The 19,527-nt window shown below is 40.9% G+C and overlaps 1 protein-coding gene across 2 annotated transcripts; it reads right to left on the minus strand.

Annotated features, from left to right (window-relative positions):
• Positions 1-6,903: 6,903 nt before the first annotated feature.
• Positions 6,904-18,817, minus strand: LOC306891013 (protein mono-ADP-ribosyltransferase PARP6-like). Of its 2 annotated transcripts, none has more exons than XM_079488438.1 (22): positions 18,696-18,817; positions 16,503-16,580; positions 15,368-15,462; positions 15,218-15,278; positions 15,044-15,134; positions 14,892-14,958; positions 14,668-14,817; positions 14,386-14,536; positions 13,439-13,570; positions 12,816-12,911; positions 12,523-12,615; positions 12,181-12,306; positions 11,955-12,020; positions 11,085-11,152; positions 10,820-10,868; positions 10,613-10,725; positions 10,041-10,113; positions 9,503-9,572; positions 9,101-9,180; positions 8,952-9,015; positions 8,028-8,112; positions 6,904-7,948 (listed from the first exon to the last, which is right to left on the minus strand). In XM_079488438.1, the coding sequence occupies exons 1-22, from the start codon at positions 18,696-18,698 to the stop codon at positions 7,846-7,848; spliced, it is 1,914 nt and encodes a 637-aa protein (XP_079344564.1). In that variant the 5' UTR covers positions 18,699-18,817; the 3' UTR covers positions 6,904-7,845. The 2 variants fall into 2 exon arrangements, with proteins under 2 accessions (XP_079344564.1, XP_079344565.1); XM_079488439.1 differs by having other exon boundaries at positions 6,905-7,948; positions 13,439-13,492.
• Positions 18,818-19,527: the final 710 nt, after the last annotated feature.

Raw genomic sequence — 19,527 nt, forward strand, 5'->3', positions numbered from 1 at the left:
ACACACACACACACACCGGCCAAAAACTACAGCCAGAGGGTCTGGAGAAGCCTTCATAGTAGTACACTTCATCTCAATGGGTTTTGCTTCAGGGCCCATTTCTTTTCATTTGACATCAAATGGCAGCAAAATCCAAACCTCACTTGGTTTTATAATGTTGTAAACGTTTCTATATGTTGATGTTCTGCAGCTCATAAAGCGCATCTTGGTAAAAACACCATATTGTTTTTAATAACATGAAACCTTATATTTGATCTATTGTGTGTTTTATTTAAGCTGTTTAAATGTAACTGTACACATATTTTAGCGGGGGCACTGTACAGATCAACAATGACACAGAAAATAAAGAACTGCAGGGTTGAAATGCAAGAGATCAGTAATGACGGATCTACTGCGTGATTCTTCTTCAGGCCCATTCATATATAAATAACAGCTTTATGAGACACATCTGATCTACTGACAACCAACAGAACAAAACCGCCATCAAAGCATGAAAGTGCATCATCATTATTATTATGCTATACAATATATAATAATGAAAACAATATATTTTACAATTAAATGAAACATAATTAGCAATTTAGTCTGCCGTATAATTGAGCAAGTGTGTGCGATTCTATTATTAACAGTCATTATAGGCAAGTCTCATCTTTCATGTTTTAGTGCCGAGGAAAAAGCTCAAGTACACTTTAAATGACTAAAGATCTAACAAAATGCATAACATTCAAAAAGTTAAATGACACAACAACAAAAAAACAGAGCAAACTTACAAACGAACTCCACACACAGTAACAGGAAAAACACATTAGAGAGAAATTAAAGAGACATAAAGCTGCGATGAGCACAAATGACAAGAAATCATTGTTTTAATATTCACTGAGAGCTCGTGCACACTGTGAGGTTTATCAAACTGCCTGATTTACACACACACACACACACACACACACACGCGACACATTCTTAAAAATAAAAGATAGCACTCTTCGGCTTTTTACATCGTGTAAAAAATATTGTAAACTGCTACTAAACTATTTTAATGTGATCCACAAATGACTTTCATCCGTGTATCCAAATGTAAACCGCCCGATTCAATCATATCATTGGCTTCTCATAACTTAATTTAGATCTGATTACGTTTCATTCTTATATTTTACATCGTAGGCTGAGCAACGAAATGTCTTCCTATCAAGAAAGTACCGTTTGTCTCCAGAGACCCGAGTAAAGTCTCAGGCTGGTTTGAAGCTTTTCTTTTTAGGAGTGTAAGGACAGTGACGTTCGGATGGATTGTGAAGCACTCACACATGCTCGCGCGCGCTCAGACTCACGAATCGAAACCGGTTACGCCGAACGCACGGGAAATAAAGTCCACGCGCACACCGACCTTTATGCATCCCGGTGAATCGGTCTTTGAGCACCGTGAGCTCGTAGATCTTCCCGAATTCCTCGAAGAGCGGCTTGAGGTCTTTCTCCTCGAGGTTGCGCGGGATCTGGCCGATGAAGAGCTTGATGGCGTCGTGATCTTTCATCGCGATCGCGCTGTTGAGTCCGTTCATTCTGCCGGAGCTGTCCGCGGTGCTGAAACCATTCTCCGCCGTGACCGTGGCCATATTTCTCCCTCCCGCGCGCTCTCTCTCCCGCTCTCTATCATCCACTCCCCCCTCTCTCTCTCTCTCTCTCTCTCTCTTTCTCTCACGCACACCTGTACACTTCCCTCTCGATGTTATTTCTCCTCTCTTTCTTTTCTCCGCTCGTTTTGTCGCGTGTCCGCCTCTGGATTCTTGCACTTTTCACCCTCCTCGTGTCAGCTGCCACTCTGGCTCGTGACGTCAACGCGGGGCTCTTCGCTACACCCGCGGCTCATTTGCATAACAAACGCGGCACAGCCAATAGCAGGGCGAAGCCTGAAAGAACCAGCGGGGGGTGGAGCTGAATCCAAACAGTTGTACGGCGCCGGAGTGGCTGAACGTCACTTTTATCAAAGCGTTTATTTTAGCATTTAGAAAACCAACATGTCAAATCATCTATATCTGAATAGCGCTGTCAACAATACATATTCGTTTACAGCCGTAGTGATTAGTTATATTTAAAGCACGTGGTGGTTAGACGTAATAACATTGATATTTGTCTCAGATCCGGTCGCTGTCCGTGGTGCTGAATCTGATGCTTACGTTCCGTCACATGATGACTTTCAGCATTATTCTGCTCATTGGCCTACTGATGTACAAACACACTAACATGACTGCTGACAACTGGTAAAGAGTTCATAATTATTGAAAAGAGGCAAATGAGCTCAATGATTGTGAACTGATTTATATGTATTATTTTCTGAGAAATGAACGCCACTTGTGTGCTCGCTGTTCAACAGATTAATTTTCTCCGTGTCGAGTCGATTGCTTCCTGATAATTATCACGTTTCATTTTCTTTCTCGCTTTATGCAGGAACACACCAGGGAGTGAAAGTCTCTTTTCTCCTGTCGCGTTTATGAGCAGAGATGGTGGGAAAACATAACGGGCCTTTTTTGTCAACGGCATCAGAGTCTTTCGTTTGCATAAAAGTCGCTAATTTCGAGAGCATGTCGTTTATTGGGCGTGAGTTTTTTTTGAACCAGGAGCTCCCAGTAGGACAGCTGTGACAAGAACATCGCAAACGCAAACGCAGGGACTGAAATCTGTATGTTGTTGCACTGTGGCCATGAGAGCAGAGCGTGTGTTCCTCGTCATGCTCATTAAAGACAAACATATAGAGACAATTCACATTTTTTAAAATAAGATTAGATTGACTGTCCACTCTTTTTAATGCCAGAACTCTATCAAATAAAGATTTTTGAGCAATCTCATCTCACAGAACATTTTTGGTGTTTAGAAATAATATTACAAACACAATAGAAAAAGTCTGAATACCTTCAGAAGGCACACACACACACACACACACACACACACACAGAATGACATCCAGTCTGTCCGACTCTTATTGTTTCCAGCTGGGCAGAGGATGCAGTAAATGTCAGAGAATAAATACATAAAAAACAAACACATGACGGGTCTCCCGGTCTGTCACGAGTCATTCGGTTAGTGGCAGCTAATGAATCCTAGAAACCTCTTCAGCTGAAACAGACCAAAACACCTCGCTGCATTCACATCTCCTGTAGAAGAGAAAACAGAAGAGCTTACGAAAAGTATAAATAAGAGTTATTAGATATAAACACACATTATACGTATTAGTATGTTTAGGTACTGAGAACTCTTCTGTTTACATAACACTGATGAATGTGGACAACATTAATTAGCAATTTAAACACATGCCATTTCTTGAAAAGGTGATTTATACCATGGAAATGGATTCAGACACACCATGGAAAAATATAGTTCCACATATTCACACACAAAATGGATTTATTGCTGCGTCTTGTCACACATATAGCAGGTGTGTGTTCATAACTAAATGTGTGAGATTCTGTCTTTCAAAGGCCTGATGTTAAAGTTTGAAATATGTGTTTTATGTGGCACTAGCAGAACAAAAAGAATAACAGAAATATCTAATGTTTCACAAACACTGGAGGGAGACTAAACACACATTCATCTTCATCTGTGCTTTCTTGACAAGTTTCCACATATGGGCAATTCCAACGTAATGGACGGGACATTTCCTGTTATGGACGTGACATAAAAATGCTCAGAGAATGAATTTGTTACATATATATTAAACCATCTGTTTATATTTGACTAAACCCTTGTTGATAGAGTCTAAACATGAAAAAATGTCAGTTTATAAACAAATTTTCTATTTTAAAAAAAGGGAAATAAACAGTAAATAAACACGAGTTATGGATGTGACAATACAAGTTTTTGGGAGACGACAAACTTTGTAGGATTTCTGTGAAATATAATTCACATGTGTCCATGTGTCCATTTATGAGGAATATAAATCTGATATATTTCTGACACAACCTGCACACAGTTATCAGCTCCTGGGCCTTAAATGCTGTTTGACTAATTTCTGCTGATGTCAGATCAAAATCAGTCTGATTCCAGAACAGCAGTCAGTCTGATGTTGGCTTCAGGTCATGTCCTGAAAAATGTTTTAAATTTTTTAGCAATTTGACTTCTAACTGCAATTAGACAAGATGAAAGAACAAAGAGAGAGAGAGAGAGAGAGAGAGAGAGAGAGAGAGATTATCCTTTTAAAGACACATTCTGTCACAACTGATCGCAGTCCAGCACTTCGCACATTACATGTACTGTCATAATGATTACATTAGTGTGTGTTAATCCAGTGCTCGCTGTCGGCAGATGCTTCAAACAACACACCAACATCTAAACAAACAACAGCTGATGGATCACACACAAACACGCCGTCGCAATGACAGTCATGAAAGTGAAAGTGTTGCCTAGTATGGTGTCCCATACTTCACCCATCCAAGTGCACTCACACACAGCAGTGAGTAACACACACATCGTAAACACACACCCGGAGAAGTGAGCGGCCATCTTTAAATGTACACCAACCCATAAGCCACTAAACCTTTAAATTAAAACTTCAATGTTTGGTGACATGTTAATGCTCTGGAGGCTATTTGAGCATCAAAAACACACAGTTGAGATTCTTCCTCTGATGTGGAGTTTAAAAGTCACCCTTGTCAACATAAAGATGAAAATCATCAGAGCGACAAAGTGAGAGCTCATCCATATAAACCCTGAGTGAGCCGTGTCATGTTTAACATACTGTATATTATAACTGACACATAAAAACACATACAGCATTACAGAAATAACTCAAGTGCACACGTAGAGGAGGATTTGAGAGGATTAGCCATAATCGTTTCATTGCGTGCATTATCATTATTATCATAAATCCTCTTAAACTACTTCAGCCGTCTATTGAGAAGTTCTTGTAAATAAACGTCTGCTCGGCGGAGCTTGAAACGAAAGGTCTTACTGAACGGAATAACTTGATATTAAAGATTAAAACATTAACATGACAATGAAGCTGTTGAAAAGATCACTGACCTGTGAAACTCACAATAAGGTTTAGAAGAAAACACAGCAAATGACAGTTCACATAACACACATTTAACACTCGCATGTGTCAACAGAAAAACTTCACATTTAAGTCAAACAAACAACCAAATATGTTGTGAATTTTTTAAGACACTACAGCAACAGGAGAGACGAGTACATTGCAAACGTTTTTGCTGTAGTTATACTGCTAGTTTTCAGTAACTTACTGTAGATTTTGATATATCTAACTTATAGCTAAATCAATAATAAAATAACAGCCTCAAGCCTCATCTGGGACCAGAAATCCACATAAACCTTTTTCTGTTATTTTCTTCTTTTGGTTCCCAGAATGCTTTTTATCCGTTAAAAAAACTCTGTAAAGATAAAGACTTGTTATTGTTTAATATTCATTTATCTTTGAACAAAAGTAGTAAAGAAGTAAGCTACTGGCAAACTGATGCAAGTGATTCTGTAATTTATCTCTTTCTCTTTCTCTCTTTCTCTCTCTCATGTTTTGTGTTCAAAGGCAGGCAGAAATGTCGGGGCTGTGGGCAGGCAAACATCCCAGAATGCCACAGGTGAGTCGGACAGACAATCCTTTATTTATAATCATTTGATAATTTCATCTTTTGTGCTCTATTGCTTTATTGATATTGTTGTTAATATAATTGATTTGCTAACTGTTCGGTTACTGTCTACTGTTTCATCAGACTTACATTCAGCAGCAGAAAGAGAAAGAAAAACAATTGCACGCACGCATTCACAAACCATCAGTTGCTATTGTTCTGTGTTTCTCCGGGGGAGGGAGCAAACCGTTATTTCTAGAGACATTACAGCAATATCTAAAACACTATTTTACATCTTTCTAATTCTACTCTGTCAACAATTTGACTCACAAATTGACAAAGAGATCTGAGACACAACAATTCATGTGTGCGGCACAAACAGGATGAGATACACAAACATCACTAACACGACTGTATCAAGAACAACAGCACCAGTGAGGCTGAACTGAACAAACAGCAGTGCTGGAGAAATAAAGAATGACGGCGTTTGATGGAAAAGAAAGCACAAAAGAAGGATCTGAACCCCACAAAATGAGTCTGAAACATATTAAAGCACAAACACCACAGTCAGAGATAACCTGAAGTCAAACTGACTGAGACATAAATGAATAACACTGAAATGAACAACAGGAGCACATAAACACGATAAACATCACACACGTGAATCTCTCTCATTCACCCAGAGAGGACTGTTGGTGATTTAAACAAATCTCAAACCCTATATAGAGGATTTTGATTAGTTTTGTGGACAAGTAAACAGGTAACACCTGGATTCAAAAGAACGTATGATCAGTCACAATAGAGGTTTGTCTTCACCTGTCGTCTACATTACACACTCTGACCTGCCACATCTCACCCTGTCTGTGTCACAGACAAAACACACGAGGGATTGTGTCTTGCACTAGATAAGAGTGACACAATGACAATTCTTGTGCAATTGAACACATCTGAACTAAAAGGAAAAATAAAGAAATGAACACTGACAGATGTTTGTAGCGCTTGAGCTCCATCTAGTGGACAAGATCTGCAATAACTCTGAGAACTCATCTCTACATAACCACTCCAGCAGTCTAGTTGAATGTCATGAACACACTTGTTATTCTGTCTTTGTTTGACAGACACGTGAAGCAGATTGTTCATGGAATGACAGTTAAACCTCCATCACCTGACTCTGATCCTTCAGATTTAAAAGATTTATAAAAGAAAAAGTTTGTGCTGTTCTGTCTTCTCATTTACAGTCAAAGACGCAAGAGCATCACATGCTATGTACGATTAAAATCATTCTGCTGAAATATGTTTTCTCTGAATGACTCGGCACGTCAAAGCCATTAAACAGATGAACATTGTGCAAAATCTGTCTTTATTCATTGGGTCTTCATCATTCATTGCTGATATTTACAGTAAACATCCCCGACACACAAACCTGTCATATCCGACACACACCAGACTCCAAAACAACACGTAGAACCTCTCAAACGCTCCGGACGAGCTGTTACCAACAGAACAAACAGAATCAACACATGAGCGACAGGACTCAATTCATGTTTCATATCAAGTCTTCTGTTTAAATGAGTTTGCTACTCATAGCGTACAGTGTGATCAACCGTAATACATGATAAAGAGTCTGTAGTGTACGTACAACTGTAAATACTCTACTGCAGAAAAGGAGAGAAGAAATAATATTAAAGTCGTGTCTCTCAGGCGTGACGTTGAACTCACACATCCTTCCCGTTTCCAGACCGAACATGCAGAAACTCACGTGACGTCCACCATGAAGACGACACAAGTATAAACATGAGTAATGATGCATCCTAAATCAGAAGCGACTGAAGAACAGAAGAGAGGAAATTGACTTTAGCACGAAACTCGGAGATAAATTCATTCATGTCATGAGTCATGTGACAAACACAACAGAGCGCACAGAGAACCAGAAACATCATTTACATGTTAACAGATATTCAGTCTGCCCATCAGAGTCGCAATGAAAACCAGCGACTTCATGTCTCCTCCAGTCGGGTGTTTGTCTGGTTTTGATTGACAGCTCTGGAAAAAGTCAAAGATGGGTCAGTGGGTGGGGCTTATTGCGCCATCATCGGCCGCCACGGTGCATCTTTCATCTCATGTCCTTCTCAGAGTCACTCACTGGAGGAAAATCGTGTCCGGCACCAAGACGACGGGAGTAAAGAAACACAGATGGACGAGACGAGAGGCGAGAGAGAGACGCTCCTCTCCATGTTCACCTCCGCTCTGAGGCTGCTGGTCGTGTCTGCAGGTAATCCCCTCAGCTGGAGTAAATCTGTGTACCGATCACACGCATGATCTCCTTCTGTATCTTGGGCTCTTGTGTGTTGATGTTGGCGTCTCCCACCTGACCGTCTTCATACCTGAGACACGGAGATCATGAGACGGAAGTATAACTACACTCACATCACAGAGTCATTCTTCACATTTTCAGATACTCACACGAAGAAGAAGCGCGTGCAGACGTGATCGGACACGGGACACACCCAGATATTCCCGTGTTTCTGCAGGTCTTTCGATGTGATCACTGTTGAGAGAGAGAGATAACTGAACACACAAACACACACAGATCACATGACAGACTGCACTGAAAATCTGATTATTTTTCATTTAAAGCTGAAATAAACCATGGTGTCATAAACGCTCTTAATTCAATAACTATAGTTTATAGTAGGGATGCACCGATATGTACATTTTGGCCTATAACGATAACCGATGACTCTTGAACATTGGAAGTCGATAACCGATATGTTATCCCTGCATCCCTAGTTTATAGTTATTTTAGTAATAGTTAATAGTTTTAAGGTTAAAAACTACAATTGCTATTCTGAAAATGTAATAGCAAAGAGAACTGATTTCATGTTGAATTGGTTTTGCTCCACATCGAGTTAAAATCAGCTCTCTTTGCAAGCTGGGAATTTATTATAAAACACAACATAAAATAGTTTGTTGGAGGACTTTACATAATGAAATGTTATGTTTTTATAACCATAGAATGAGCGATTTCTATCTATATAACCGAATGTTGTTGACATGTTCCCATGTTGTTTTTACAGTAGCCCTAAACGGACAAACTCCTCTACAGAACCCGTTTCGTAAATACTTATCTCGTACAGCTAACAACATACTTTATTTTTGATCAGTAATACTTGGTATTTTGTTGCGACCAACAGATTACGCTTAGGTGCTATATACAAAAATGTGTATTCTTCTTCTTAAAAGATGCAAAACACATTTTCACTAATGCTGAGACGGTAGAGATGTTGACACTGGTGTCTCACTACACACGGAAGAGTTTGTTCAGTAGATTCTGTCAGTATTGTGAGTTTTTTGTCATTCTCAAGAGACGTCACTGAAGGGTTTTACCTTCACAGAGAGCGATGCAGTTTAAATTCCTGCTCTGGAGGAAGCGTGACTGTATCGGTCGACTCTGTCAAACACAGAAACAAACACACTCTCATTGACATCTCACGTGACATCAGTGCTGTGTGCAGAGTGACCTTCAGCTGTCGTACCTGCGGCATCGTGTTCATTCGGTTATATCGCTGGACTAACTCATCTTTAGTGGGCATGCGGTGCTGCCCCTTCCCCATTCCTACACACACAAAGAGACGCATCACATTTAAGATCCATAAACACTGTACATGTACATATGATCTGAGATTAGAATTTACACAGATTTTAACATTTTTGATTTTAAAAACATTTAGAAACAATTCTCACGTTTACAAACACACATGTAAACAATACATTCATGTGAATCCAAACCGACAAACATTGAAAAAATGCACCGTGTATGAACGTAACAGAGAGAGAGAGAGAGAGAGAGAGAGAGAGAGTTGAGATGTTCAGGTGAGTAACAGGCGAGCAGACGTGAATCCACAGCGGCGACACGGACGACACAGGTGAAGATCTACCTGAATAGCCGAAGGAAATACTGGATATAGGGCTGAGATAGATGCCCTTCCCATACGCTGCTCCATGCAGCTTTCATGAAAGAGAAGAACACAACAAACTTCACATCCACAAGAAACATCAACACACCACTCTGCTGAACTGACCAATCACGCTCAAGCAGGAGAAGAAAAGCATGATGGGTAAAGCAACCTGTGGGGATGCTCGAGAGAAACGAGACGGAAGAGAACAGAACGATGATGTTCTCTGTGATGATGATGAAGGTCTAATGGTTTCATGATCTTCTCGTGATGACACAGCGACGGGCAATGATGAATGACCGGGCAGTGATGACACAAAACAAACGCAGCGGTGACGATGCTCTCATTTAAAGTTCAAATGCTTTTACTTTTGATATTCTGATTAAAAACTGCCTCACGTTAAGACAGGAAGTAGAATTCTATTGGCTGCTGTCAAAACAGGAAATGAGTGTAACTGAAGGACGAGGCTGTCCAATGAGAACACGAGTCTGTGATCATGTGACTGATGTGCTTTACATACCTGTAGTTTGGTGTACGAAGCGTTTACCAGTCCATTCCTCAAAACAGAGTGCCAGTTCTCAATGTGTGAACCACTGCAGACACAATCACCAGAAATCAATGTTAGGATGATAAATATTAGACTTGTATGGGCAAAACACCACGACGATCATCCGGGACACCCTGACGTTGTGCAGGTGAGCATCGATCTCATTTTCTCCAGAGATTTATTGTGTATAACAAAAGCTGATGACCCGTGCAGAATGATGCAAGAGAAACAGCACAGCGGATGCGCTTTTCAAATCGGCCACAAATGTATTTTTAACCGCAAACGTCTGGAGATATTTTTGCTGGGTGAAGGGAGGTTCAGTTTTAGTGCTTGTGGGCTGTTTAAGACGATTCTGATGTATTATGAGGTCTAAAAATAAGACCGTGTTTAAATATAGAGCTGCTGGATCATAGAAAAATGCCTCAAATAAAACTAAAACCTATTTCTGTCCGATTTAGAACAGACTAATGATGGAGATCTTGCAGAATGACACCATCAGACCGCGTGGAGGATGATCATGGTGAGAGCGTTCACACAGGACTCACTGAAAAGCGAAGGTGCTGCCGTAGAGTTTCTTGGCAGTGCGGAATCGAGCTTCTTTAGCCGGCGGACTGCTGAGCAGCAGAAACTGATGTGATGTGTGCATGAACTTCAGCTGCTGTAAACGCAACACACGTGAACACATGAGCAAACACACGCCGTTTGAGCCAACAACACATGACATGGGTTGTGTTTAATAGAGTTCAACTCACCCTACTGAGAGGAAGCTTCACGATATGAGACCTGTTACTGGATATGATCCTGAGAGAGAGATTGTTTCATTTCAACCAACATCTCATTGACCGTTATACAAGAATATCCTCGCTGTCCTTCTGAAACCTTGTATATTTAAACCAACCTGTGAAAGACTTTAGGGTGATTCATAATAAAGATTTCTGAAAAGTTTCAGAAGGACAACGGAAATATGACAAATGACATATATGATGTACGGTAATAATGTAAGATGTGATGACTCACCACTGCAGTAAGGGATGAGCCAGAGGGTCCAGTTTATCCATCTGCTTCTTAATCTCCAGATATGAGCCCTAAACAAACATGAACAGTCATTATATAATCATCAAAACACAACCCGAATGATCACAAACATTCATTTTTCATCACCATTTTACTGTTCTCTACATAACATCATCTTATATAATGTAAAGAACATTCTATGAAAATATAACCTTGATATCTATCATTTAACTGTGCAAAGACTGAAATCTTCAGAAGGAAACGTCAAGTCCATTTTGCAATATAATAAAAACGGTTTCAATAAAATGACACATTTCATATTTATCGTACTATGAAAATGCGAGTATTGTTATATAATGTCAAGACAGTTCAGTTACTTTGCCTACTTGTCTGTAATTTTTGTTTATTTCTTAACCAGTGTATCAAATACAGTATAATGGACTGGTTGCAAGATTGTTATTCATTTATGTTTTAGTTATGGCCAAATTGTGAGTATTTGAAATACTTATAATTTAGGCCGGATTTGACATACTTTAAACTTATTCTTTATTATTCTCAGATTAGGTAAAGGCGATAAGTACACGCCGTAAAACAGTATGAAGTCAACACACATCATTTGAATGTCTATGACTACAGCCCTATAATAATCAGACTTGAGCCTGAATTTCACAGACGGGGTGACACGTCTTTGGTTTGAAGCCTGTGGTGAAGTTGTTATACAGATATCATCAAGATTAAGACTCATACTGATCCAACAAACACCAAAAATGCCCAACAGAATCCAACAAACTCATAGTGATTCAACAAACACGTGCTTGTTGGATGAATGTGAATTAGCTTTTAGAGGTGAAGAAGAGAAGGAGACGTACACACCTGTGTCATCTCTCGTATAGACATCACACTGTCAAGAGCTTTCTGCAGACGCTCATAATTCTTCTTCTGTTCAGCACAGGGTTCACACAGTGGCCACACACACACACACACACACACACGGAAGAAGACACGTGATGCTGGTTAAAGTCAGTTCAGTCTTTCACATACACACTCAACATCATGTAGCAGATGTGTGTGTTTGTTTGTTGAGAGTAGAGAGGGTCACCTTGGGGTTAAAGGCGAGTGTTTTGGGGTCAGTAGGGTCGACCACGGATGGGTACGGCTCAAAGATGATGCTCTTGCGGGGCGACTCCAGGGCAGCTCGACACATGGCCACCAGCAGATCAACCACCTGAACATCATCAACACAATCAGTTGTGTGTGTTTGCATTTGTGTGCATGCATGTGTGTGTGCTCTCATGTGTGTGTTAGTGGGTGCGCGTGCGTTTGCGCATGAGTGTGTGTGAATGTGAGCGTGTGCGAGAGTATTCAGCATTTCATTGCCTTGTTTTCATGTACAATGACAATAAAGTTGAATCTAATCCTATAAGTTCATGTGTGTGCGCACCTCAGCGCCGGTGGCCACCTCCTCAGCCGCTCCAGACATCACACCCAGTGTGTAGAATGAAAACACACACAGTTCTCTCGTGCACACCGCAGGCTGATGGGAAAAACCAACCAATCATGTATTCATTCACATGCTGCAGAGTTCTGTTCACTTTTCATTTGTTTTCACACAGTAAAGTATACTATAGTTACTAGAGTTTGGTGTTGTGACAATGAAACGATGTACAGAAGGTGGAGGAGGAAAAGAGCGTGAGCCGACCGCTAGAGCACAACAAGAAGAAAGTCAAGTCTCACCTTCAGCATGGATCCGTTCTGAAAGACGTGCTGCTCATCACACACCACACAATACTCATTCAGAGTGGGGATACGCTGCTCAGAGTATTTCATGATCTAACACAAGAGAAAGAGACGGAAAATAACCAGAAGACACGCTGTCCTGATCTAATCTACTGTTCCACGATAACACAACCTGACACATGAATCACACCTTAATAAACCTGTGATTCTGATTCTGCTTGACACAGAGTTGTTCATTTCAAAACAATTTCACATTCTTTCAAAATAGTATCAATAAATAAACAGACCATCCTACAATAATAATAAAGGTTCTGAATCTTTCTTTCGGAGACACATCTAACTTCTTTTCATCCGGATGTGTGATTTTTCTTTCATCACATCGTCATGAATGTGAGACATGTTAGATGTATTTATACTCACTCACACGGTCACTCAAGGCCTGTCACATGACTCGCATCAAGACTGACGCGTTCAAATGACCGAGCGTTTGTCCGGGACGAGTCACGTGACGGGACCTCAGGACACTGCACTGCTCATGCACAGACGGCGAGGCGTGCAGCGGGGCATCATGGGAAAGGGTGATGTCATGCATGCAGGAGCGGCCGGCGCGTGTCTGGTACCTGCACTAGGAAGCCGTACTCCAGCGTGGGGATGTTCTTGCAATGTCCGCCCGCCTGGGATGAGAAAAATAACTCAATCAGCTGTCGGGTGGTAATCTGCGCTGGGGCCCTGCCCGCCGGGACAGCCACAGTCTGATGGGTTAACGGAGACAAAGCATTATGGGAAAGGGTGCCAGCCGGCCATGTTAGGCGAGGGGAGTGTCGGAGGGGCTGGGGGGATGAGGGGTAAATCATCATCTATTCTGCGCCAGTGATTTGGCCTGAAACGAAACAGCTTCTAAAGGGTCAGGGAAATGAAGCGGGGAGGCCAGATGTCCTGATTTCATCTCATTGTGTGTCATTTTGTCCTACAGGTACAGTATATGTATTCATAATTCATTTGAATAAACAATGCTTTTCTAATCTGAATTGAAGCCGAAACATTCACTAAAATCTCATTTCGTGTGAAACTCATCGCGTCTCTGAGCCGTCATCTGGTCACCCGGGTATGAAGCAGCAGGAGACATGAAAGGAAGTGTTCATGATAATTCACTCACCAACGTGTCATACAAGCCGTCCGTGTGTTTATTTCGTCTGCCGAAAACAAAACAAGCTTTACAGGCTTCTTCTCCATATAATGCACTTAAACGAGATACTGTTGGTTAAGGTCAAAATTTCATTTTCATCTCATCTTCAAACGGCTCTATCTGATGAACAAGGGTGTTGTCTAGCCAAGCGATTGGTCATTTTCCAAGAAAACTAAAAAATGATATACGGTACTTTTCAAACATAAATAGGCGGCTCGCACCGCCTCCGTGATCCACGTCCATGACTTCCGTATGCCGCAGTGCACCAGTGGCGCTGAAATAAACACACGGACGTCTTGTATGACACGTGGGGGAACTTTTAATTCATGTGTTTGAGTGTTTTGTAAGGACAGCATGCGGTCGGGTGGACAGGAATCTGACCTGACTGTTTGGAGGGTAACTGAACAGCTCTCCTTTAGGGTTCTTCATGGTACAGGAGATGGAACGGTTCATAAGTCGAGTCACTCTGAGCTCCGGAACGCTCAGTTTTCCTTTCAACACCGTGTCCTGGATCAGAGGGAAACTGGGAGACCTGGAGCCAAGATGAATCCCACAGCCAACGCGTAACTCATCATTACAAAGAAATAACCAGAATGCCATACATTTTTCAGTATCACGATCTGATATCTGAGATTAAATTGATATTAAACGGCGATGCTATACTTAGGGATGGGAGAGAAGATACTCAGTCCAGCGCGGAACTTCTTGATGGTTCCTCCAGCTTTAAACCAGCTGTGCCGTTTCTCCTGTTGAGCTTTGAGGAACTCATTGCTCAGATGTTTCCACTGCTGAGACGTGAACGCACTGAGGATCCTACAGAAAACAACACATTCACGTGAGGTTTAAATTCATGATAACTGCACAATAGACACATTCAACAGACTTACTTCTTCAGCTGAAGACCCAAACTAAAGCTCTCTTTATTGGATGGCTGGAACACGTCCACAGACGGTTCTGAAAGAGACCATCTCCCCTTGATTTATCAGATGAAACATTACACTTAAAAAACAACCACTTCTTTAGTAAAGTATCTAAAAACCTGGTCCATCCAGATACTGCGAGAGAGAGAAGCGCAGACGGAGAACGATGGGCTCCGTTCTGATCACCTTCCACGCGGTCGCCACCTCCTCCTGCAAACAAACATTTTGACTCGCATGTCAGCATCTGCTCGTAAATTACCACGGCACATCATGTGTGAAACGTGTGTTCTCACATCCAGAAAGCTGATGTTGATTTGTAGGTCGATGTCCACATCATCAATTGTGCCATATTCTCTGTGCAAAGATGAAGAGATGCGTGAATGTGAATCAGGTGTGAACACGCACAGATCTGGATCAGATGTTAAATGAGAGTTTATGTTTACCTGACAGACACGGCGCTGTCTGTGTAAATGTCTTTTACAGCCTCAATATCAGCGTCCAGCTGTGGGTGACGGTAGAGATCGGCTGCACAGCTCCCCTACAGGTCAACAGAGGTATTACAAATGTTAAACTGCTGTTGAAGAATTCATCTAAATCTGAAAATTCATAATGTTCATCATTTATTTTGCTTGTGAGAGGGGAAAACTGTTAGATTTTGAGTTTAAGCACTTATCTTGAGTATCTATTTAAAAAACAGATCAGCGGCATCAATATGGGTAATGTCAACTTTGTTTAAAACTGCAGTAAAAATCCTAGATACTATATGTTTTGGAACAATACTATTGTACATTTTATAATCTGAGTGGTCAGGTTAATGGGACTTTTATTTTGACGGGTGGTCGGGAGTTTAAAGTCCCAGTGAAATATAAAATTATAATACTATTTTCTCATGAATTATTGCAGCTTTAATTGTAAATAGTTAATCATTCTCTTTTTAAAAAAATTCTGTGTTTATCCATCTTAAATGACGTATGTTTGACGGCTTGGGCGGAGCATCTGTTAACTCCTCCCTTTCTACTGTCAGTCTGCCGACAGTTCCAATTCAAAATGCAACAGCTGTTTTATACATCCAATCAAGTCACAGATAAAAACTAAAGCCACGCCCACAATTTTTCTCAATCGACATTCCATTTCACTTGGAAATGCCACAAAATGCGGAAGTATAAACGATCGCAACTTCCGGTTCATTAATGTGTGTTTGTCGATAACTTTTTCAGTCAGTAGAATGCTAGTGTAATAAACCTTCACAGCAGCTGGAGATGAAGTTCGTGTGTTTATATCCTCATTCAGTGCAGGCGCAGACACATCCCGCGTGGCACGTTAAACCGTGAAGTTCATTCACTCAGACACGCAGAACATCCAGATGACATATAAATTACAGAATTGTGCGTCCCAATCTAGTTATATGGAATCAATGCAGCCGGAAAATTCACAAAATAGACTCAAACTAAGTCTAATAGCAGACCGAAACAAATTGTATAGCATGCGTGCTCCACTGGCTAATTTATTCTTAGCACAGACCAATTTTTTAATAGCCTGTGATATCAGTAAGTAAGGAACATTTCAACAGTGTTTTACCTGAATGCCGTAGAGAAACTGCTCAGGTTCATTCTCACCATCAGAGTCCTCATCAGTCCAGACCTGACCTTTAATATCCTGAAACACACACAAAAGTGTACTGGATTATTTCACTTTACTGTTTAGATGAGCTGGAATCTTTTCCTTTTGTTCATAGTTTTGAGGATTAGACGTCACACAATCTGTCCATGCTGGCATCAGTCCGATTCCACTGCCAACTGACAGATGAACTTGCTCCAGAAAACAGCAGCGTTTGATCGGAAACACAGGCTGTGACATCATCAAAAAATTATTTGGTCAATGTTTTTTCTATCTGGATTGTACATGATAAATGTGTGCAGCAGCGCTGATATAAGCCCCCTGAACCAGGTCAGATCTGTCATGACTTCTGTTTTTCCTCCTGTTCGATCTTTCTTTCATACCCTGAGTATTAATGGCTTCTTGATCGGGGTCTCACATCTCTGGTCTCAAGCCGTACTCACAGTTAGACAGAGGCTTTTTTTACAATTCAAAGGCCCATTTCAAAGAAAAAGTGGGAGGCCCCCCATTTATTTCATAAACACTGTATTTAACATTTTTATATTTCGGCAGTAGCGTATTAAACTAATTCTATCCACCTGGGATTTCAATAGTTTTAACAGAATTATTTTACAACCACTAAAATAATTTATTTTATAGAAATAAAGTAAAAGTAGTTTAGTCGAGCGCTACAGATGAATTAAGCCGCATGCTGTCCAGTTTCTTTTTAAAGTCAAGCGCGTCAGGACGATGGAGGAGACAAAAGGGGCAAGAGAAGCTTTGTTAGTATTTCGATCGTTTAATATCAGGGATCATTTTTTTTATTGTTTTTATGTAACAATATGCATTCAAAACACAGCAGCACACCTCATCTTCCAACAGCCCAAAAGGGCTCATGTGACACCCCTGTTCATCTGTCTCCATTGGCTACCATTTGAAGCCCGGATCAGATTCAAGTCACTGATGTTTGTATACAGGACTATCACTGGATCTGCGCCGGCATACTTTCACACCCTCCTACACTCCTACAACCCATCAAGAACCCTGCGTTCAGCAAACCAGCGGTGCCTTGTAATGTCTTCTCATAAGGGCATTAAATCCCTTTCCCACTCATTCTCCTTCACAACTCCTTCCTGGTGGAACATTCTTCCCAATGCGGTCCAGTCAACCACATCTCTCACAACCCTCAAAAAACTACTTAAACACATCTCTTCTGTGAATACTTGACAGACAAATGAAAAAACAAATATTCTACACTAATGCTCTCTCTTCTCTCAACAGGTGTTGTTCTGGTTTTTGTTGAACCTCTTGTATTATCGCTCTTTATTGCTCCCTGAACTCTCTGTGAGTCGCTTTGGATAAAAGTGTCTGCTAAATGACTAAATGTAAATGTATTAAAATAACAATTATAAAATTTTTGTGTTGTAACGCTTCAATTATATAGTATCCATCTTATTCAGGTTTTTTTCATAAAACTACGTTTGTCATAGTACTGTTTTATTGTTTATGGATTATTTGTTAAATGTAATGGATATATTCTCCTCCATGTCAGTCTATGGCGCGCGTTCACAAGAGCACTTCCACATGCGCATTCAGTTGTCTTCCTCAATATCTAAATCATCAGACATTTTGCGAAGATCAGCGTGCGTCTGCTTGTAAACACCGATTTGCGCTTCCAGGTTGTCAGTGAGAACGCCGGCTTCTGACCCCACCGAATGCGCATGCGTGGAAGTGATCTCGTGAGCATGCACCCCAGACTAACATGAAGGAGGAGAATATATAATATAATCTCTCAGATGTCTCCTACATATCTTCATATGTGCTCTGTAGACGCTGGGAGGTCTCTAAATATGTTGAATGTCATGTGTGTGAGTAAAAAAAATCACACAAAGTTGATTTTGGGATGAACTTACCCTTTAATGCCATGGTGGCATATATTTCAATTTAAAAGAACTCGCGCTATCTTGAAGCTAAAGTTAATAGTTTTGACGACACTTTTCCCTCAAGTCCCCTTAACATTTAGCCCTGTTGCATACGCGGCGTGATGGTGGGAAATTTCTCTTTTTCAAGAGTAAGCGGAGGCCAAGATGGTTTCTACAGTTTGTGAGTGTCTGCTAAATGACGAAATGTAAATCTATGTCTCTGCATGTGTTGTATGTGGCGTTTGACACTCACCATTGGCTCTGGTGCGTCACAGACGTGTTTCAGACAGCATGAAGCTCCTCTCGTCCATTTCACATCAGCAGCGCAGCAGCAGCAGCTCTCACGTGGAGACTCATCGGCAGATTCACACGCCACTTTCTGTGCACAATAATAAACAAATTAAACTCTCTAAAGCCATAAAACTAAACTCATTACATTTAAAAACGTTACCAACACAATGCAAATGAGTAAACATACAAATATATGCAACGTAAATAATTCCACATTTACAATCGCCAGCGTGATCTGGATTTACCCCAATGACTACAGTAAAATCATCTTTTATCAAATATACAGTATAGTGTCAGGCATGAGAAGGATCACCCTTCTCCGCATTTTAGCCCAAGAAAACAGACACACCGATCCACTGAAACAATCCTCAAATCACTCTCCAAACCATCAGACATCATATCGCACAGACTCACAGTGACAGATGAATCCGAATCGTGTCGTATCTACACACCTGAAGACCATTTCAGTAGACTCGGTAGTGGGCTGGCATACAACACCATAGCAACCGCCCTAAACACCTTAGCAACATCAAGCAGCACTCACAGAATCGTCAGAAAATCAGCTCCTCTCGTGTGAAGCTGGACTGCGCTCCTGTTCTTTCTCCTCTCCTCCACATCACTGCTGGCTGGGTATCCTAGCAACAAGCCTTCATGCTACACGTCACCATTTCATGTGTGTGTGTGTGTGTGAGTGGGCACGCTAAAGACACGCATTCGCAAGCATTCTTCTGCTCACGTCATTTCAAATAACAACTGACACAAAGACCACACAAGTACATCTCATGAATGAAGTT

The sequence above is a fragment of the Barbatula barbatula genome (assembly GCF_947034865.1).
Source record: "Barbatula barbatula genome assembly, contig: scaffold_187, whole genome shotgun sequence".
NCBI lineage: Eukaryota > Metazoa > Chordata > Actinopteri > Cypriniformes > Nemacheilidae > Barbatula > Barbatula barbatula.

Excerpts from the sequence above, each read along its gene's own strand:
- LOC306891013 (XM_079488438.1), bottom strand. Across the intron at positions 14,959-15,043 it reads GCAGTATCTGGATGGACCAG|AACCGTCTGTGGACGTGTTC; the intron begins GTTTTTAGATAC and ends GGTCTCTTTCAG. Across the intron at positions 10,726-10,819 it reads TGAAGCTTCCTCTCAGTAGG|CAGCTGAAGTTCATGCACAC; the intron begins GTGAGTTGAACT and ends TTGCGTTTACAG.